The sequence below is a fragment of the Callionymus lyra genome, chromosome 10 (assembly GCF_982586985.1).
Source record: "Callionymus lyra chromosome 10, fCalLyr1.hap1.1, whole genome shotgun sequence".
NCBI classification, from domain to species: domain Eukaryota; kingdom Metazoa; phylum Chordata; class Actinopteri; order Syngnathiformes; family Callionymidae; genus Callionymus; species Callionymus lyra.
In genome coordinates, this window is record NC_141827.1 from 14,446,982 (window position 1) to 14,464,334 (window position 17,353).

The 17,353-nt window shown below is 36.9% G+C and overlaps 1 protein-coding gene across 2 annotated transcripts in view; it reads left to right on the top strand.

The window, feature by feature from the left end:
• The first annotated feature begins 238 nt into the window (after nt 1–238).
• plekha6 (pleckstrin homology domain containing A6) overlaps nt 239–17,353 on the top strand; it is a 58,446-nt gene continuing 41,331 nt past the window's right edge. Inside the window, exons 1-4 of one of the 2 annotated variants that reach the window (XM_087801160.1) lie at nt 239–387; nt 13,988–14,071; nt 16,953–17,061; nt 17,188–17,292. In XM_087801160.1, coding sequence (XP_087657286.1) covers nt 16,969–17,061; nt 17,188–17,292 — 198 coding nt within the window. In that variant the 5' untranslated portion in view covers nt 239–387; nt 13,988–14,071; nt 16,953–16,968. Of the gene's footprint in view, nt 388–10,916; nt 10,949–13,987; nt 14,072–16,952; nt 17,062–17,187; nt 17,293–17,353 lie in introns of those variants that run through there. The other variant, XM_087801159.1, reaches the window with a different exon arrangement.

Consider the following 17,353-nt stretch of genomic DNA (forward strand, 5'->3'; position numbering starts at 1 on the left):
GGGTGAAAAGAGGAGGCATTGAAGTTTGTGAGTGAAAAGACGTCATCGGTAAGAGCCTGTTACCTGAGCAGGAGAGGAAAAGGAAAGGAAAGGGTGAGGAGAACGAGATGGACAGTGAGAAGGAGGAGGGGCGGGAGGGTAATTGTTTCTGGAGCTTTGGCGGTTTCAGATTTCTTTTTTCTTTTCAATTCCTAGCGTGCACTTTGAAATCACTCCTACTTTCTCGTCTCTCATCAGACCAGTGCGGCTTTCTGCAGACGAGCCCATTCCAGCCAAGCCCCGGCATGTCGTAGGCCGCCGCTACCATCAGGAAGCTCCGAGTAAAGTGCTAAAGAAGGACAACGCTATAAGAATTAAAAAACTTAGGGGAAGAAAAACCCGCAGAAGGTAAGCACTCGCACATGTGTTATTTATTTGAAAACTTGAGAAGGTGAAATAGGGTGGAAGAAAGCTGGATAGTGAGACAGAACTGCTGATTTTAAGTCTGGATACCAAGAAATGTGTTGGAAAATATGTGTTTTCTGGAGATACTTGGGCTGATTTAACTGTACATTTGTTTATTTTCTCATGTCAGTAAACGGTTAAAACTGGCTTCATTGGGCAGAAGGACCGTTGGCAAACATCTCAGCACTCTTGGTCAGGTTTTCTGGCCACAATTTGGCACAATCTTTAGCGGAACTGACCACTGTAAGATTTGTGTGGTGGTGAAATTGTATGTGTCACAACTGGGTCACTGGCTTTCTTGATTTAAGTTGAAGGGATTTTCTAGAGGAAAAGAAGATTTATTGCAAATTAATCCATTCAATTGGACGGATTATTCTAAGCTTTATTGGCCTTCGACACTTCCATCGCATCCTATACTGCTCACATGTGGTTCGGTATTAAGGCTGTTTCCATCTTATATTAGGTGCATTTATACTTAGAATTATGAGTCTTTTAAACAACAAGGTGCAAAAGTCTCAAGTGCTACTTATTTGTTAACAGAAACTCTTCCATCAATGTCTTTTTCTCTATGCTTTTTTACCCCTTTGAAAGATGCAATTCTTTATTTGCGATGCATTTTTGTTTTATATGTTTCTTAACTAGAGAAACAAACTTTTAGCACATCTTACCTTTTGACATACGTGCCTATTGTTTTTTCTCATTATTATATCATATGTATTCAAAAATACGGTCTAACTATAACAAAAAAAATGGAATAAAATACATAAAATAAAATTATAATAATAATAAATGTACATTCATATAATTTAACATTCAAATGTAAGTAAGTAAATAAGTAAATCATTTTTATTTGTATAGCGCTTTTCCAGAGCAGGGTCACAAAGTGCTTAAACAATCAAAACAATATTCAATAAAGTATATACTTTAAAGGTCAAGATAAAACTGATAACACAACAGGAGTTCCAGAAAATCAAGGAAAAGCACACTTTTAGGGTCTAATGTAAGGATAAATGTATGTTTAAAAGATTTAACTTCCCAAAATTATTGACAAATACAGCTTTTATTGAATTGAGTGTATTTATTTCCAACTCAAAGTGTAAACAACTATTAAATAAAGTTTCTAATCAACTGTCTGCAGTAGTCTAAATTCATTAAACGATTTTTATTCTGAGTTCACAAACATCCTTAACGCACAATTAATATGATCACAACAAGAGGCCCTCTCTGCGGGACACAATTATCTTCATCCATTTCCAATCTGGAGAAGCCAGCCCCCCCACTATGGTGGCATCAGTCTGTGGAAGGCGCAGACAGCTGCGCACTGTACTCGCTAGAAAAAAATGTCGCCAGAAGGCAGTGTGTTGTGCCAGCCTTAGCATTTTCCTCTTGTGGTTTTGCTCCTCTCTTCACACGGTGTCACTAAACCATGCCAGGTTAGAGAATACACACTGCAGCACACAGTCTGCTGCTAAAAAGCGAAATTCAAAACTACATTAAACGCACAATTTAGAAAATAAATATATTATTTAACGTTCCTTTCGATTCCTGGCATGCGCTGAATACAGTATATACTGTACTTAATTTATTAAACAAATTGATTTTAATTCCTTTTTTTTTACTCTGCTTTATAATATTAACAATTAGATTGTATCATCTTGTTCTTAGATTGTATCATCTTGTTCTTTCTCTTTATTTCTCTTTGTTCTTGTTCTTATTTTATTTTGATTTATTTTTTATGAAACATTGCTGTGAAAAATTGCTGTATTTTCTGTGGCTATTGGAAAAAACAATTTCCCGAAGGAGACCTCCTGAGGGATCAATAAAGTTTTACCTTACCTTACCTTAATATTTGTCTCTGATCTACTAATTCGATAAGACCTGACATCGTTTTCTCCAAGAGTGCCATCTAGTGGCCTTTCAAACTGTATCATGATACAGCATCAGCTGCATCACAAGGCCTCGTCAACCCATCACTAGCGCCAGGTATTATTTATCAGTCAACTGGAGCCAACGATTTCAAAGCAGTGTCATTTAGCTGTCTTTGAAAGATGATGACATGTATCATGACACAACTGATGCTGTATCACGAGGCCTCGTCAACCCATCACTACCTCATAATAAAAAAACTCTACACTCCATTTGTTTAATTTATTAAAAATACTTGAATGAATGAATATTATTCAAAAACCCAAACTACGTCAATTACTGTATCGTGATACAGGCTGTTTCATGAGGCCTCATCAACCCATCACTACCTCATACTAAAAAATCTCTAAAATCCATTTGTTTAACTTATTAAAAATACATTAGACAAATGAATCCTATTCAAAAACCCAAACTATGAAAATTACTGTATCGAGGTACACGCTGTTTCATGAGGCCTCATCTACCCATCACTAGTGACAACTGCCTTCAGATCAGATAGCTTAAAGGCAACTCTGATGCCACATATTAGGCAACCTTTACCGCATATGATTATCCAACACATCTGTGTATACTTAAATATTTGCTTAACTATACCAAATCTGATTGCCTATTTCCTGAAAATGGATATACCAGGTCTTACTGTTGGTACTTTTGATTCACTTACATTTATACTTAAATCTTTTATCACAGAAAGGCTCTTTCATTTTAAACAATTTAACATGAAGCCTTAAATAAAACCGGACCTTTATATTAAAAATAATTTAAAAATATCTTCTTGCTTACTATTTAATGGTTGTTAAGAATTGACACAAACGATCACAGAAAAATCTGAAATCCTTCCATTTCTCATCTTAAATGATGACCTTCAATCCTCGAACATGAACCATTAAATCCCTCATGATTAACTGGTGACCTTATCGAGCATACATCCCATGGTCCAATATCAGATCGGATCCACCTGACCTTGTCGTGCGCAGGATTAGTGGGAGGAAGTGAAACAATGGGTGTGAGTATGGATCCATTGATGGTCATCAGCGACAGTTGTTGACTGTTTTTTTTCTACCAATCCTAAGCGAAGTTGTCGTCTTTCTCTGATCCGAACCACTCTTGTCTAGTCAGCAACATTTTGGAGAACACAATAATACAGCTTTCCCAAAAAACAAGAGATTAGACTTGGTTTAATCTGGATTATTATTTTTTCCTTAACTGGTTTACTATGCACTCCCCCAATTACAATTCAATCTCAATCACTGGCTCCAGCCTGAGTTGAATCGCTTGACGTTTCTTTAAGACCCTTTTGTTTTAAACAGTTTCACTACTTGAGACATAAAGCTGTGGTAGTTATTTCGTGTGATAAATAACATATGATTAATTAAAAGATAAATAAATAAAACGAATGAATGGCCCTTTATAGACTTTCTTAATAATAAATATTTTGCTAATTAAAAAAAATAAATACAGGTCATACTTTATATTCAGAGGTTTTCCTGTCCATAACGACATAGAGCTGTTTTATTTACAACTTCCAGGTGTGTGCACGCGACTCCTGAAATAAGAGGTTGATGTCAGCATCGTGTCTGCTCATTGTAAAGTTGTCTGGAGTTCGAAAGAGCGACATTACTTCACTGCAAAAGCCTTGGATTTTTCGGGGGAGCAGGAGTAGTTACAGGTGCAGTTTGTGTATATATGTCTTTGTGATACACTGGTGGTGCTTCTGTGCTCCGCCTCCCTCTCTCTATGTGTGTGTGTGTGTGTGTACGGGTGGTCTGTCGAGGATCCGAGTCGTCATGGAGATGCTGGCACAGCGATTGGAGGTCCTTTCTGCATGACATATCAATCTCTAAACACATATCCTATTTTTATCCACACTGTTTCTGAAGCATATTTTTAGGACATTCATTAAAACACATATTATTCAAACATTTAGCGTTACTATTTAAATTGCAGTAATAACTATAAAAAAAAGTTTGTTTAGTCAACACATGCAGAACTTATAGTGGCATTTTACTCCTACAGTAAAGCTCACAAAAGAGTTGTTGTAACGCTACGGCCCTGGCACACGATTTTGAACAGCAAATATTCACATGCATGACACGTCAGTGATCCAGTACAGACGCTTCTTGTCGAAGTAAACAGTGACTGGGATTCCTACAGGATCTATTTTCTTCAACACTGTAAGCAAACGATGACTCGGACATGCCGTCATTCTGGACTCGGCACAAAAGTGTGTGTGAATGGTGTCAGCTTGTCTGAGCGTAGATCTAATCCATGTGTGTAATTCGAGAGAGAGGGTTTTTTTCTAGAGTGTAAACTTTCCAACCAAGAATTGTTTCAGTTACTTTTTCTTGTTTGATTTTCCTCTCATTCTGGACATGTGCTGTGTGAGAGTGAGTGGCGAGGTGAGAGTTAAATATTAAGGTGATGGAGGCCAGGGTAGGCTCAGAAAGAGAGGGAAGAGGAGGGGGGTAGCATGTGTGTGTGTGTGTGAGGCGGCAGTGGAAGAAATATGGAGGGAAAACAGAAGAATGACTAAAGGTAGGTTTGTTTACATCAGTGCGATGTGGAGGCATTTAGATGAATGGACAGGATTATTTATGGAGCTGCTGTTTAAGTTTAGAATCATTTCAAACTAACAACTTATTCTGGTAAATAAGCTGCATGAGTTCATATATGTAGCAGCGCGTGGTATTGATTCAGTCCAGACACTTGGCGGGCCATAGCGAGGGTCATTAACCCCATGAACCCCCGGTTGAAACCCCATGAGATTCCGGTAATTGACGCAATGACTCCAGCGACGGTGACGAAATGTTTTATGTGAGAGTATTATCAGTATTATTTATAGTGGCATAAAGACTTGTGTGTTTATGAAAAGCATTATTTGAAACATTTTAATATGCTTTTGCTTAGAAACATATTTTCAAATTAAATGTTATGTTTCATTTGCTACAAAGAAAGAATGGCAGAAGATAAACATTAACAATTCAATATTTTAGCTTAAATTTCTACGTTTGTTCTCTACTTAGGTTTGTTCGAATATTGTTTATTATCATGTTTAATATAACAGGTCATCAGAACAGTCTTCTGTCAGATCCAACAATGTTTATTTTCAGCTTGATTCAAATAAAGACACACAGCCAAAAAAGTATAAATGAGTTGATGAAGCTTCGTGAAACAGTTGTTGCTGTATCTTGCAACAGTTTAAAAAGGCCACTAGATGGCGCTCTCAGGGAATCCAATGCCAGGTTTCATTGAATTAGAAGCTCAGAGCAAAAGATTGTAAAGCAGAGAGTGACATCTAGTGGCATTGCTAGAGAGTAGTAAGTCGTCATGGGGTGGCGATGTTTCATGAAACAGCTGGAGAGGCTTCATGAAACAGGGTTTCCAGAGCTCAGCAGGCAGCACACTCAGTTAAACACGTGATGTTATGATGTTCCATTGAATAAGTGGTTCCAAGATTATGTAGCAGAGAGGGCCACCTAGTGGCCTTTGAAAATATGGACACAGTTTCATGAAACCATGAATACATTTCACAAGGGGTCTCTTAACACTGTTCGGACAGTTCAGAAGGTATCATGGACTGAATAACATTTTTTTTTTTTAATAATATTTCCATTACCTCATGAATCTGTGTGCTATTTTTAGAGCACAGTAGGTGGCGCCCTCAGTAACATAATTACACGAGGCTTCGAAAGAATAGCTTCTCATGGCAAAATATTTTGGAGCAGAGATGGACATCTTGTCTGTTCTGAAAAAAAAGAGGCTACGTCATGAAGCTTCGTCGTCCAATCAGAACACAGAACACTATTGGGAATGAAGCAAAAGAGAATGGATGCTTTGGTGTTCTTCAACTGAACAATGAATTTTACTTAATGATTCACATGTATTTGTAGAATATGAATATCAAAAAACAAACCATTTATATATATAGAATAAATATTATTATTTCTTCTTGTTTTCTTATCTATCATTGATTCTTAATGATTTTTTTTTATACTCTTTTGATTTAGAAGTTATTTATTTGAGTGAGGTACAGGGTTGGCTTGAAGTCAGGTTATTAATGTTTGTTTATAGTAATATAGTGTTATAGTGATTATATAATATTATTTTTTCAGTTCAGAACACATGGCTGTTGTAAATTCACTTGTTAATGATATCCTCCATATTTACATTATTATACATATTAAACTGGATTGCTACTGCGTTTCATATTGGGGTTCGTAGAGATAGTAAGGTTATTTGTAAGGTGTCTTTCTAGACCAGGGTCACAAAGCAATACTAGACAGTGTGGAAACCATGCAGAAGTACGTTCTTTCATTTTTTAAAAATAATACATATTTGAACCAGTCACAAAGCATATTAAAAATCATAATGACGTTTATGCTTCATCAATAAATCAAATTGGCAAGAAATTTGCAAGAAATGCTTTCATTTTATTATTATTTCAGTGTGAAAGAAAAGTACATAAAGTTAAGTGAGTTAACTGACCTTGTCACAATTTGTAATCACATACAATGTTATTTTGGAGGCACTTGAAACAAGAGGATTTCAAGTCTTTCATAAAAATTGAACAAATAATAAGGTTTTATTTTAATGTATCCCAGAGTAAATAAATTACCTGGATTATGTGTTCAACTGTGACAACACTTGCGTGATAAGATTGTGTACTGATGTGTTCCTGCACCCTCCACCAGGTGTCACTATGACGCAGCTTTCCTCACCGTCTGAGTCTGGATGTGAGTTTCTGTTTCCAAGTGGGTCTGATGTCTGCTCTTGCTGTGGCTCATGACGCACTACAAAACATCTCTTCACTGGAGTGCAGTGAAAAGTGTTTTCATTCAAACCTGAGATGACATGCACTGATGCGGTTTAATTCTCTTTTGTCTTTCTGGTTAGTGTGTGTTCTTAAATCACACCTAGACTATAACTAGGTCTGGTCTATTTTATTCCTTGTATTTTTGTATTATTGCGAGGGAATGTCGAGCCAAACGAACAAACTGAGAATTAAGAAGATTTGACACTTATTAACTCAAATATAACTTATTAACTGTGATCTCATCAAGGGCTCATAAAAGGGGCCAAAGGTCACCCAGTCACAAACTACATCAACCTAAAAATGGAAGTGACAACATTTCAAGTTTTTCATGGCATATTCTTAAGATATGAACTGTTTTAGAGTCCTCTTTTGTGTGAGTATTTGTATGTAATCCTTGGCTAAACTACTAATTCAATGAGACCTGGCATCATTTTCACTGAGTGCGCCATCTAGTGGCCTTTGAAATTGTATGTTGATACAGCACCAGCTGCTTCATGAGGCCTCATCAACACATCACTACTAGCATATCAACATTGTGGTGTTTTGCTTTCATCTAGTGCCTTTTTAGTCATATAAGACAACATTGAATACCAGTAGACAAACATATAGATGTGTATGTGCATCATGTGTTTATCAGTTATTATCGCCTCCTTTTTTTTGCACAAATAGTGTATCTTAGTGTATAAACAGGCCAGTTGTATCTGAAGGTCAATGTCCTCCTTGTTTTCTGTGTTTACTACATTCCAGCTAAACTAATTAACTCCTCTAGGATGTTGCTTCAATTTTTAAAGTTACTGGAGATTAGCCTCAGTCTCATTAGAGTGTTCCCATGGATGCTTCTTATCCGAGGACACCCTCACGGTTGTGTCTCTGGGCCGACATGATGATGATGATGCATGAAGAAAACAAGCACAGCTCATGTCCAAACTCATAGCAATCTGAAATATGTTTTAACTGAGCCACCACAGATGGTTAAGAAGTTCTCATGTTTATTTTTGTGACGAAGATGCAACCCTTAACTTGAGCGAATGTAACATGTTTGAAATAAAAGCGTGAGCGGCAGTGTCCAGCAGAACAAATTTTTCACAAACTTTTGATGCCTGAAGATCAAACATACTATTTCAAATTTAAAAAGCAGTAAATCAAATGATTATAGGCAAGATGATAACCATGGACACGGTTATCAAATGACAATCCTTTGAAATTCTAGCAAAATTGAGGAAGCAAAGAACTTTAAAGGTGTATTGCCATTTATAAATAACATTAAAGCAGAAACATGTGGGATTAAAAACATTGTTTCTGGCGACCCTGTGTGTCAGAAAAGTGTAAGTACCTGAACATTTCTGACATGCCTGTGGCAATTACAGCATGTGCACTTGTTTACAGAAGAAGTTTATTTTTTTTAAACTTCCTGGTTACATAAAAATGTCTCCATACGCAGTATGCATCGGCCCTTTGAAAACACTCTTATCAAGTGCTGTAAAGTGGTTTTGGTAGTCACATGCTAGTAGTAGTAATAGCAGTAAAGTAGTAAAAGTAGTAAAAATCCATTGTTGTGTTTACAACACTGGTAATAAACGTTTCCGATTCTGAGTAGTTATGTATTTGTGAGGCAAGAGCGAGTGAAGAGCAGCAATAAAAACTACACTTAATATACTTCAGGCTTTTCCTTGATTTTCTGGAACTCCTGTTGTGTTATCAGTTTTATCTTGTCCTTTAATGTATATACTTTATTGAATATTGTTTTGATTGTTTAAGCGCTTTGTGACCCTGGTCTGGAAAAGCACTATAGAAATAAAAATTACTTACTTACTTATTTATTAACATCATGAGTCATGATTTTTCAAAACTAAAACTAAATATATATATACAGTATATATTAAAATGTAACATTTTGCTACTTTAATAATAGACTAGGTTATGAAGATTTTCACACAGGACACTATATTAAAATAATATTTTGCATCTGCAATAATTTAATGAGGTATGTTCTCAGCAAATACACTGAGCCAGGATACAGCTTAACCACTCCTTATTTACCAGTTAAGTTATGACCTCCTGGTCCATCTTCTGAGTGGGAGACTTTCCAGGAAATCAAGCAGTTTTTCCAGCATTCTTCATTGTCCTCCTTCCCTGACTGATACTCCCCTTGTTAACCTAGAGGTTGCACTGCTTGTAAGATCAGGGCTGACTTGAAAATGTAGTTAGATAAAGTCACATCGGAGCAACATGTGTGAAGCCTGCTGACTAGCATCGGTGTTGAAAACATATACAGAAGTGAAAATGTGGGATAATGAAAGCATGAAATGAACGTTTGTGGATATTTGTGCGGCACCAGGATACAATGAATTGACTGATGAGTGCAATGCTTTATTTTTCCAAAGGAATATTGATCAGATGGTATTGATTTGTATTCATAACCAACCTGTGAAAATTGGATTAATCATTGTAACCAGTGGTGCTTATAGGTTTACTGCTATTTACAACATTAAAATGCAACTAATGTGAAAACCTGACTCACTTGCGTGTTTCAAATGTTAAAGTCTTCCTCTCCAAGATGCAGTAAGTCCCTCATCATGACCATGTTTTGTACTTTATACTACTTACTTTATAAAGTACAATCCAAGCGAACAAGGTTAAGAGAGTGGAAGCCATCATAACGCTTCACTCCTCCTCCAGCCAGCAGGAACCATGCCCTGCTTTGTTTATACAACAAGTCCCTTGGAGATGTGTTTGTAGAGGGCGGGGCTTAAGCACATTTTGTGGTGTAAATATTTCAATTAAAGAGTAGTTTTGTACCAACAGACACATACTGATGAGTACAAAAGAGAACCAAAATCACTATCAGTTTTTGTGTTTAAAATAAATGCATGTATGAATGTTTGTGTTGGGCTGAATACCCCAACTTTCAGAATTACAACACCTCCAGAAATGGAATTTGGCAACTGAATAAAATAAATATAAATGTCTTCCCGTGTATCAGAATACAGGGAAATACATTTTATTCTCACATGTAGTGTTGACAAGACCTCGAGGCAGCTGATGCTGTATCATGATCCAGTTTAAAAGGCCACTAGATGGCACTCTCGGTGAAAATAGATACAGTGTTTAATTGAATTAGTAGATGAGAGCTGAAGATTGACATCTAGTGGCCTTTTAAAAATCGAGATACAATGGATGCTGTATCATGAGGCTTCATTAACACATCTCATCAAACAAGATACAACACATTCATATCCATTATTAATTGGTTTAACAGCAGAAATATGGGAACTGTTGCTGAAATATACTTTAATTTAAATCAGGCTGCGGTGCGTTAGAAGTTCCTTCAAAGCAATTATGATGCTGTGTTGCACTTTGACTTAAGTCTGTACTTTAACTGACAAACTATAGCTTTGCGGCGGCACATGTATACTAACTATAAGACAAAGAGGAGACTGTGGGAGATATGGAGCGTCATCAGCTCGACTCAATCCGCTGAGTGTTGCACTTCTGGGCAGAAGGCAGGGAGAGAGTGTGTGTGTGCACCAGAAAAGGGTTAGACAGAAGGGCAGGGAGAGGTATCCAGGCATGGGGTGTGAAGTAGAGGGACGAGGACAGCAACGTGGATCTCCCTCTTCATCACCATCTGTCCTCTTCGTCTCTACGCCGAAGCCTCGATCCGTTATTATCGCCGTGTCGGTCCGGACTTCCTGTCCCCTGCACAGCTGGTACATGAGTGATCCTAGGGAGGATGTTGAAGTTCCGTGTGGACAGGAGAGTCAGGTAGGTGGAGGAGGGGAAAGGGTTAACAGCCTGGGAAGGAGTGGAGGAGGAGGAATGGTTGACAGGGCGGTTGAATGGTCAAGAAGCTTGGAGGTCAGAGACGACTGCAATGCAGTGCCAGGAAGAATTTATCCTTGCGTTCATGCGTATGGGTGTGTGACTACGTGCTTGTGCACTGGTGTGAAGATGTGTGTGTGTGTGTGAAAATGCTTTATTTTGTGTGTCAAATGTATCAACAGTTCGTACAGGGATGTTTGTTGATTTGATAATTTCTTTATGTTGAGCCAATTTCGAAGTTTTGTTATGGAGTAAAAAACTTGCCTCTACTGTACATCTATTGTAAAAAAGTTTCAAGGTGCGTACTACTGCATGAGAGCTGATGTTCGTATAACAGAATAAACACAAAAAATATGAAGTTGCATAAAGAACAAATACTAAATGTATTCTAGTTAATCCTGTTTTTCAATAAACCAGTCCACCCAGCTACACGAGGGGCAGAAGACCCCCATGAAAATCCGATTACGTCAAATGTTAAAGGAATTTAAACCATTTATATAACATACTAAGTAAGCAAAAATGTGCAGAATTTCAGCACCATTTGTTCATTAAATATGAGCAATAATAATTGAAATATGTCTAAATTGCTTGAACAACATGAAGACAACTAAGGGGTGAGGTTTAAGGGGGGAGGGCAACTGGATCAGGTTAAGATAGAATAGGTGGGGTAGAAGACCCCCATTAGAATTCAAGCATGTATCAGAGGGATAACATTTGAATAATTAACATGATATAATACAAAATAATGAATCGCAAATTTAGCCTACTTTTGCTAATTGCAAGGAGACGGAAACATTGGCAAAAGACCACAATAAAGTTACATTTTGAAATTCAAACTCTTTGTGTTACGGCTCCTTCTCGCCAATTGAAAGGGGGCACAAAATTAAATTAAATTAAAAATGATTATTTCCATAATTGAATCTCCTTTTGGCAATTGTAAAGCCCATGATCTGCCAATACTTACTCTCTTCTCTCCCTATATGTTGTTTGATTTTCAATATAATCTTCATACCCGGGTAATTTCAGCTTGTATGCCTAAAAACTCATCCCAAATACATATGCTGCATTGGTATGTTAATTTTGAAAGCAGTGACATACTGGAAAATCATATTTTTGGAAGTGTGAGTGAGTCATGAGGCACGGTAACACCTTATTAACAAGAGTGTCTGCTATTATCTGTGTCAGCAACATCGTGAGTCACTGCTTTTTAATGTTGCCAAAAATAAGTATTTGAAGATAAATGAAAGGAAATAAGATTGCGTTAGTTTTGCCCTATAAATATGAGTACAAATCTATAGTTAGCGTTTTTGTATTTGGCTTTTTTTCACAATGAAACATAAACAACCGTGACTGATGGATTAAAAAGGTCTTATGCGGGTTAATTACTAATGGATTGAGCAACATGTTGGTGGTCAAATCCATTGTTTACTTGATTTGATGTTTGAAGGACAGAAAGAAAAATGGGGGAAAGAATTTTGTCTAACTACATTTGGGGTCTTTGAAAATATTGTGTATTATAATATTACTTTCCACGATACTTTCCACGATACTGTATTGATATTCGACAGCACTATATATATATACAGATATTTTTGATTATTATGACGTTAAAGTTACGGCTGGCAAACATATTTTATGTGTCACCATAGGTTTGTTTTAATAGTTCAATAATATGTGTGTAAAATATATTAATTGAATATATTGTAAATAATATGCAAATATTCACGCAGTTTGTAAATTTTTCTGTTGCAATTAAACTTTTGACCGCTTAACATTCATAAAGTCTTTTGATTAACATTAAAATCCAGCAAGCAATCGGCCATGACTGAGGACGAGAGGATACATCGACTCTAGAAGCTTTTAATGCCAATTTTTGGACATATTTTGGTTTCATTAGAAATTAAAGCAAACACCGGAGAAAGTACCCAACAACAAGTGTATTGTTTTTCTTACAGGATCGTATTATTTCATAATATAGTTTATTGTTATCGTTTTATCTTCTTTTGTATCGTATCGCCAGATTCATGCCAATTCACAGTCCTATTACATATAGTGTTTTTTTTAATTGCTGTTTAGTTTATAAGTAAAATGTGTATCATCCTACACATCTCGTTTCTATATGTCAGGCTTAACAACCGGAAAAAAACGGTGTATATATCACTTTCCACATTGATTGTTGAGTTAGTCTTCAACGGACCGGCAATATGTGTGTAATTGTGTGGGTGGATGTGTGTTTGCTTATGTCTGGTTGTTGTGGTTGTACGGTAGATGTGTGTGGATGACTTATATTCCCGTCTCACAGAGTAGACCAGATGATAGATGCACGCTCGCTCCATCATGTGCCTGCAAAGGCATCATCTATTGTGAAGCGCGCGAGGATGGATTACTGGTGCAGACAGCAGCGCTGCTGCTTTGCAGCCGTCACAGCTGTCAGAAGGAACGTGGTAACTGTGCTGATGTTAACACCTTTCAGGTTTTGCATATTGGAGGATGTATTAATAACATGTTTCCATCCATGCTGTATGAAAGGATTTAGTAATAATATAATAAATACATTTCAGAGATGCATATAATTCAAAAATAAAAGGAGAATATGTTATCAATATTTTACTTTATGGCTTAAAATCACATTCACAGTTGGCCATTCATTTTCAAATTCAGCTCTATAGAACGACATTACTGTAAAAACATGGTCCAATCATGACTTACCTGTTTAAAATTATTAGTTCAACATGTTTCAATCAATCCTCTGTTTGCTGTTACTGGGTAAATCCTGAATTAACGGGGGAAATATTGAAAATGCATGCTACCACTATTTTTGATACCACCTACCCCTCCTTTAAGTAGCTTGAAATTCACTCACTTCTTGTACTTTAGTATTGCACTAAAATACATTGGTGACTAAGAAGCTTAACACATGTCGCTATTTCAGACTGAAACTATTATTTGTGTTTTTTTAAAACAAATTTGATGTACTTTCAGTCAGCATGACAACAGCAAACCAGCTGGACCTGCACTGAGCACCCTCCAGCTGGAAGAGTCTGCACTGATCCCCACCTATCCCCGGTGAGTTAATAATAGCTCTGTACATTTCATTTATTTATACTCTGACAGGGGTCAGTGACCATGAAATAAATTTGACTTAACGTATCAAATAGTGGGCCAAACCGCACTGTAAAGTGGCGATCCGGCTAAATCTGGTTTGTGCGCAGTTTGCTGTACCAGAAACTTAGAGAATAATGATTATACAGCTAATATTACAGATCCGATATTCTGTCCATTCTTTCAATTTCTTTCCTCAAATAAAATACTGTTATATACATATTGACCTGGCAACTTCTTTTTGGTAATGATTGCTGGTTTGTTACATTTGATAAAACGTTAGATACATTTGTGTAGTGTGATGACAAAATGTGTATCTGCTTGTAACGCCGTGTTCTCTGGCAAATGGGTGAAAACTAGTCAAGTTGTGTATAGGGCCTCTAAGGTATCTTCATTTTGAAAGCCACCAGATGGCACTCCAAAATCAGTCATTTAGTAAATGTATTATTTTATTGAAAAAGTCTTGTTGACGGCCTGTGTTCAATAAAGCAAGATTCAAAATGTATTTAAAAGGAAAATGCATGCACACAAACTGATCAACCATTAGCCACATGATAAAGGTCAAGAGAATATTCCAAGCATCTTGCCGTCAGTCTACAGCAGTGACACTAGAGAGGAAGATGAGACGGAGCTTGAAGAGTTATCTCTCCATGAGTCAGCAGATCAATGAGCCTTCTTCACCACACGAGACGCATTATTCCTTTAATTGCAGTGCTTTTTCTTTTTTTTTCTTCTTTAAGCTGAAACGGATAAACTGATGGAGAATTCACAGTCAGGTTGTCATTTGAAGTAACAGGACATGGAATACTATAGTTGTTTTTTAAGTTATAATCATTTTAAAACAGTCATAATGAACCAAAGACAGTTTTTCTCACTTAAAAATGAACAATACTGTTGATTTACCGACAATAATCAATACCAAAAATAAGTGGCACTTCAGGTAGGCACATGTAATTCTACCTTCTTTAATGTTGTATACAAATTACATAATCTTTCTCTTTGTCTCACTCTTAAGGAAAACCTCTTTATCATCATCTCTACCACTTATTTCCGCCCTCGTCGTCGTTTAAAGCTTCTGTCTCTTTTTCTACCTGCCAGCTCTTCTTCGCATCTCTTTATCACTGTCTGTTACTCTGCATGGTTTCTTTTCTTGTTAAGTGACTGTGTTATTATATACATATTTAAAATATAACTGAATTACCACCATTTGCCCAGATATGAAATTAAAGTTTAAAACCTAATCAAACCCAAAACCCTTTACAAATAAAATTAACGAAATGAGCAGAAATTCTTTATCCTTTGGTAATATGAATTATTATTATATACTTTTTCTTATATTGATCCTATTTGAATGTTCATGGGGGGCATCCTTGTGCCTCCTTTAATATGACCAAGTCGAGTCACCCCCCACCCCTAAAACCTTCACTGTGAACTCAGAAGTCTGCGTGCTAATTTTCAAGTAATTTCATTAAATTACGCCCTAATCTAATTTTCATGGGAGTCTCCTGCCCTCTTTGAGCCTACTTTCCCTTGATATGATTAAGTCTCCCCCCTTAAACCTTCATTGAGAGGTCAGTAGTCTTTACACCAATTTACAAGTAATTTTGTCTGCACAAAATTGGACGTATTAGACTTTCAATGGGGGTCTTCTGCTCCCTTTCCTGCCCACTTATGGTGAACAAAAGAGATACAATTCTGCCTTACTTTTTATGTATCAAATATGATTTTATATGAAATTAGGATCAAGTGCTGGATCACGTGTGCGACTCACAATAATTAAAACAGATCTACCAACACTTCCAACAACCAAGTATTGAACCGGAAGCTAACAAGTTATAAAACAATAAAACAATGGCTGATTGAAAACACTTTGCAGCTAATTGTGGACAAAACTGAAACTTATTATGTTATTATAACATTATTGCGCCTGATGATAAAGTTCAAGGGTTGTGTAAGTACTTGGGTGACTTAGGTCAGACTGTCAAACTGAGCCTGAGAAACCTGGGTGTTGTATTTGACAAAGACATGTCTCTAATTCAACACTGCACAAAACTGACCAGAAACTGTTTCCTTCAACTTAGAAAAATATCTAAACTTAGGAAAATGTTGTCACAACATGATCTTTAGCTTGTAATCCATTCGTTGTTTTTTTTTGTTAAGACTATTGTAACAGTTTATATGCATTTCTAACAAGAAGGAGCTGTCTCACCTGCAGTTAATACAAAACTCTGTAGCGAGAATTCTGACTCGCTCTAGTAGAAGAACTCACATTTCTCCGACTTACTTTCAGATCTATTCATGGTCAGACTCTTCCTTACATCAGTGATCTGATCCAGCCTTACACCCCAGCTCGGGCTCTGAGGTCTGTGGATCAGAATCTACTGATGGTTCCTGAACATGCTTCCGGACCAGAGGAGAGAAATCCTTCCAGGCTGTTGCTTCTTTGGAACGATCTTTCTCTCTCTCTGTTTTTGATGGATCTACTGACTCCTTCAAGAAACATCTTAAGACATTTTTATTTGTGCAGGCCTTTCCCTGATTTCCTGGGACTCCTGTGTTTGTCTTATGTGTCTTGACCTTATACAGTATTTATTTTAACTGTGTACTGTTTTTGATTGTTAAAGCGCTTTGTGACCCTGGTCTGGAAACTTAATTTGAAATGGCTCATGTGTGGCACATACAACCCAAGATGTCGCATGAAAGACGTTAGTGTAGCTGCTAAAGCCAACAATAACTTTTATGCATTATTCAAACAAATCCACTCAACAGACATCCAATCACAACCATGTCCAGGTAGTGAATAAATGAGTGATGCCTAAAAATAACCTTCTCTTCCCATATGCAGGAAACTGAATTTGGATATGAATGGCAAAGTGAACACTGCTGCTGAAAAGAATCAGAAAAGTCTCAACATGGTGTCGGATTTATCCCCAGAGGCTCAACCGTACACTCGGGTGTGTAACACACGCACAACACACTTGTTTGTTTTTGAATGTCAGCAAGACTTGGACGTCTCTAAGAACTGCCATTCTGACATGAATCGACTTGTATGCATGTTCTTTATCCTCATTTCCTCACAGAGCGCCCGGACTCCACGGAAGGCTGCTACGTTTGGGAAACGCTCCAATTCAATGCGCAGGAATCCCAAAGCTAAGGTCACCAAGGAAGGATGGCTCTATAAACAGGTGATCATATATATTATTGGCATTAAAATTGCAATAAAGTATGCTCTGATTAATTGTCCAG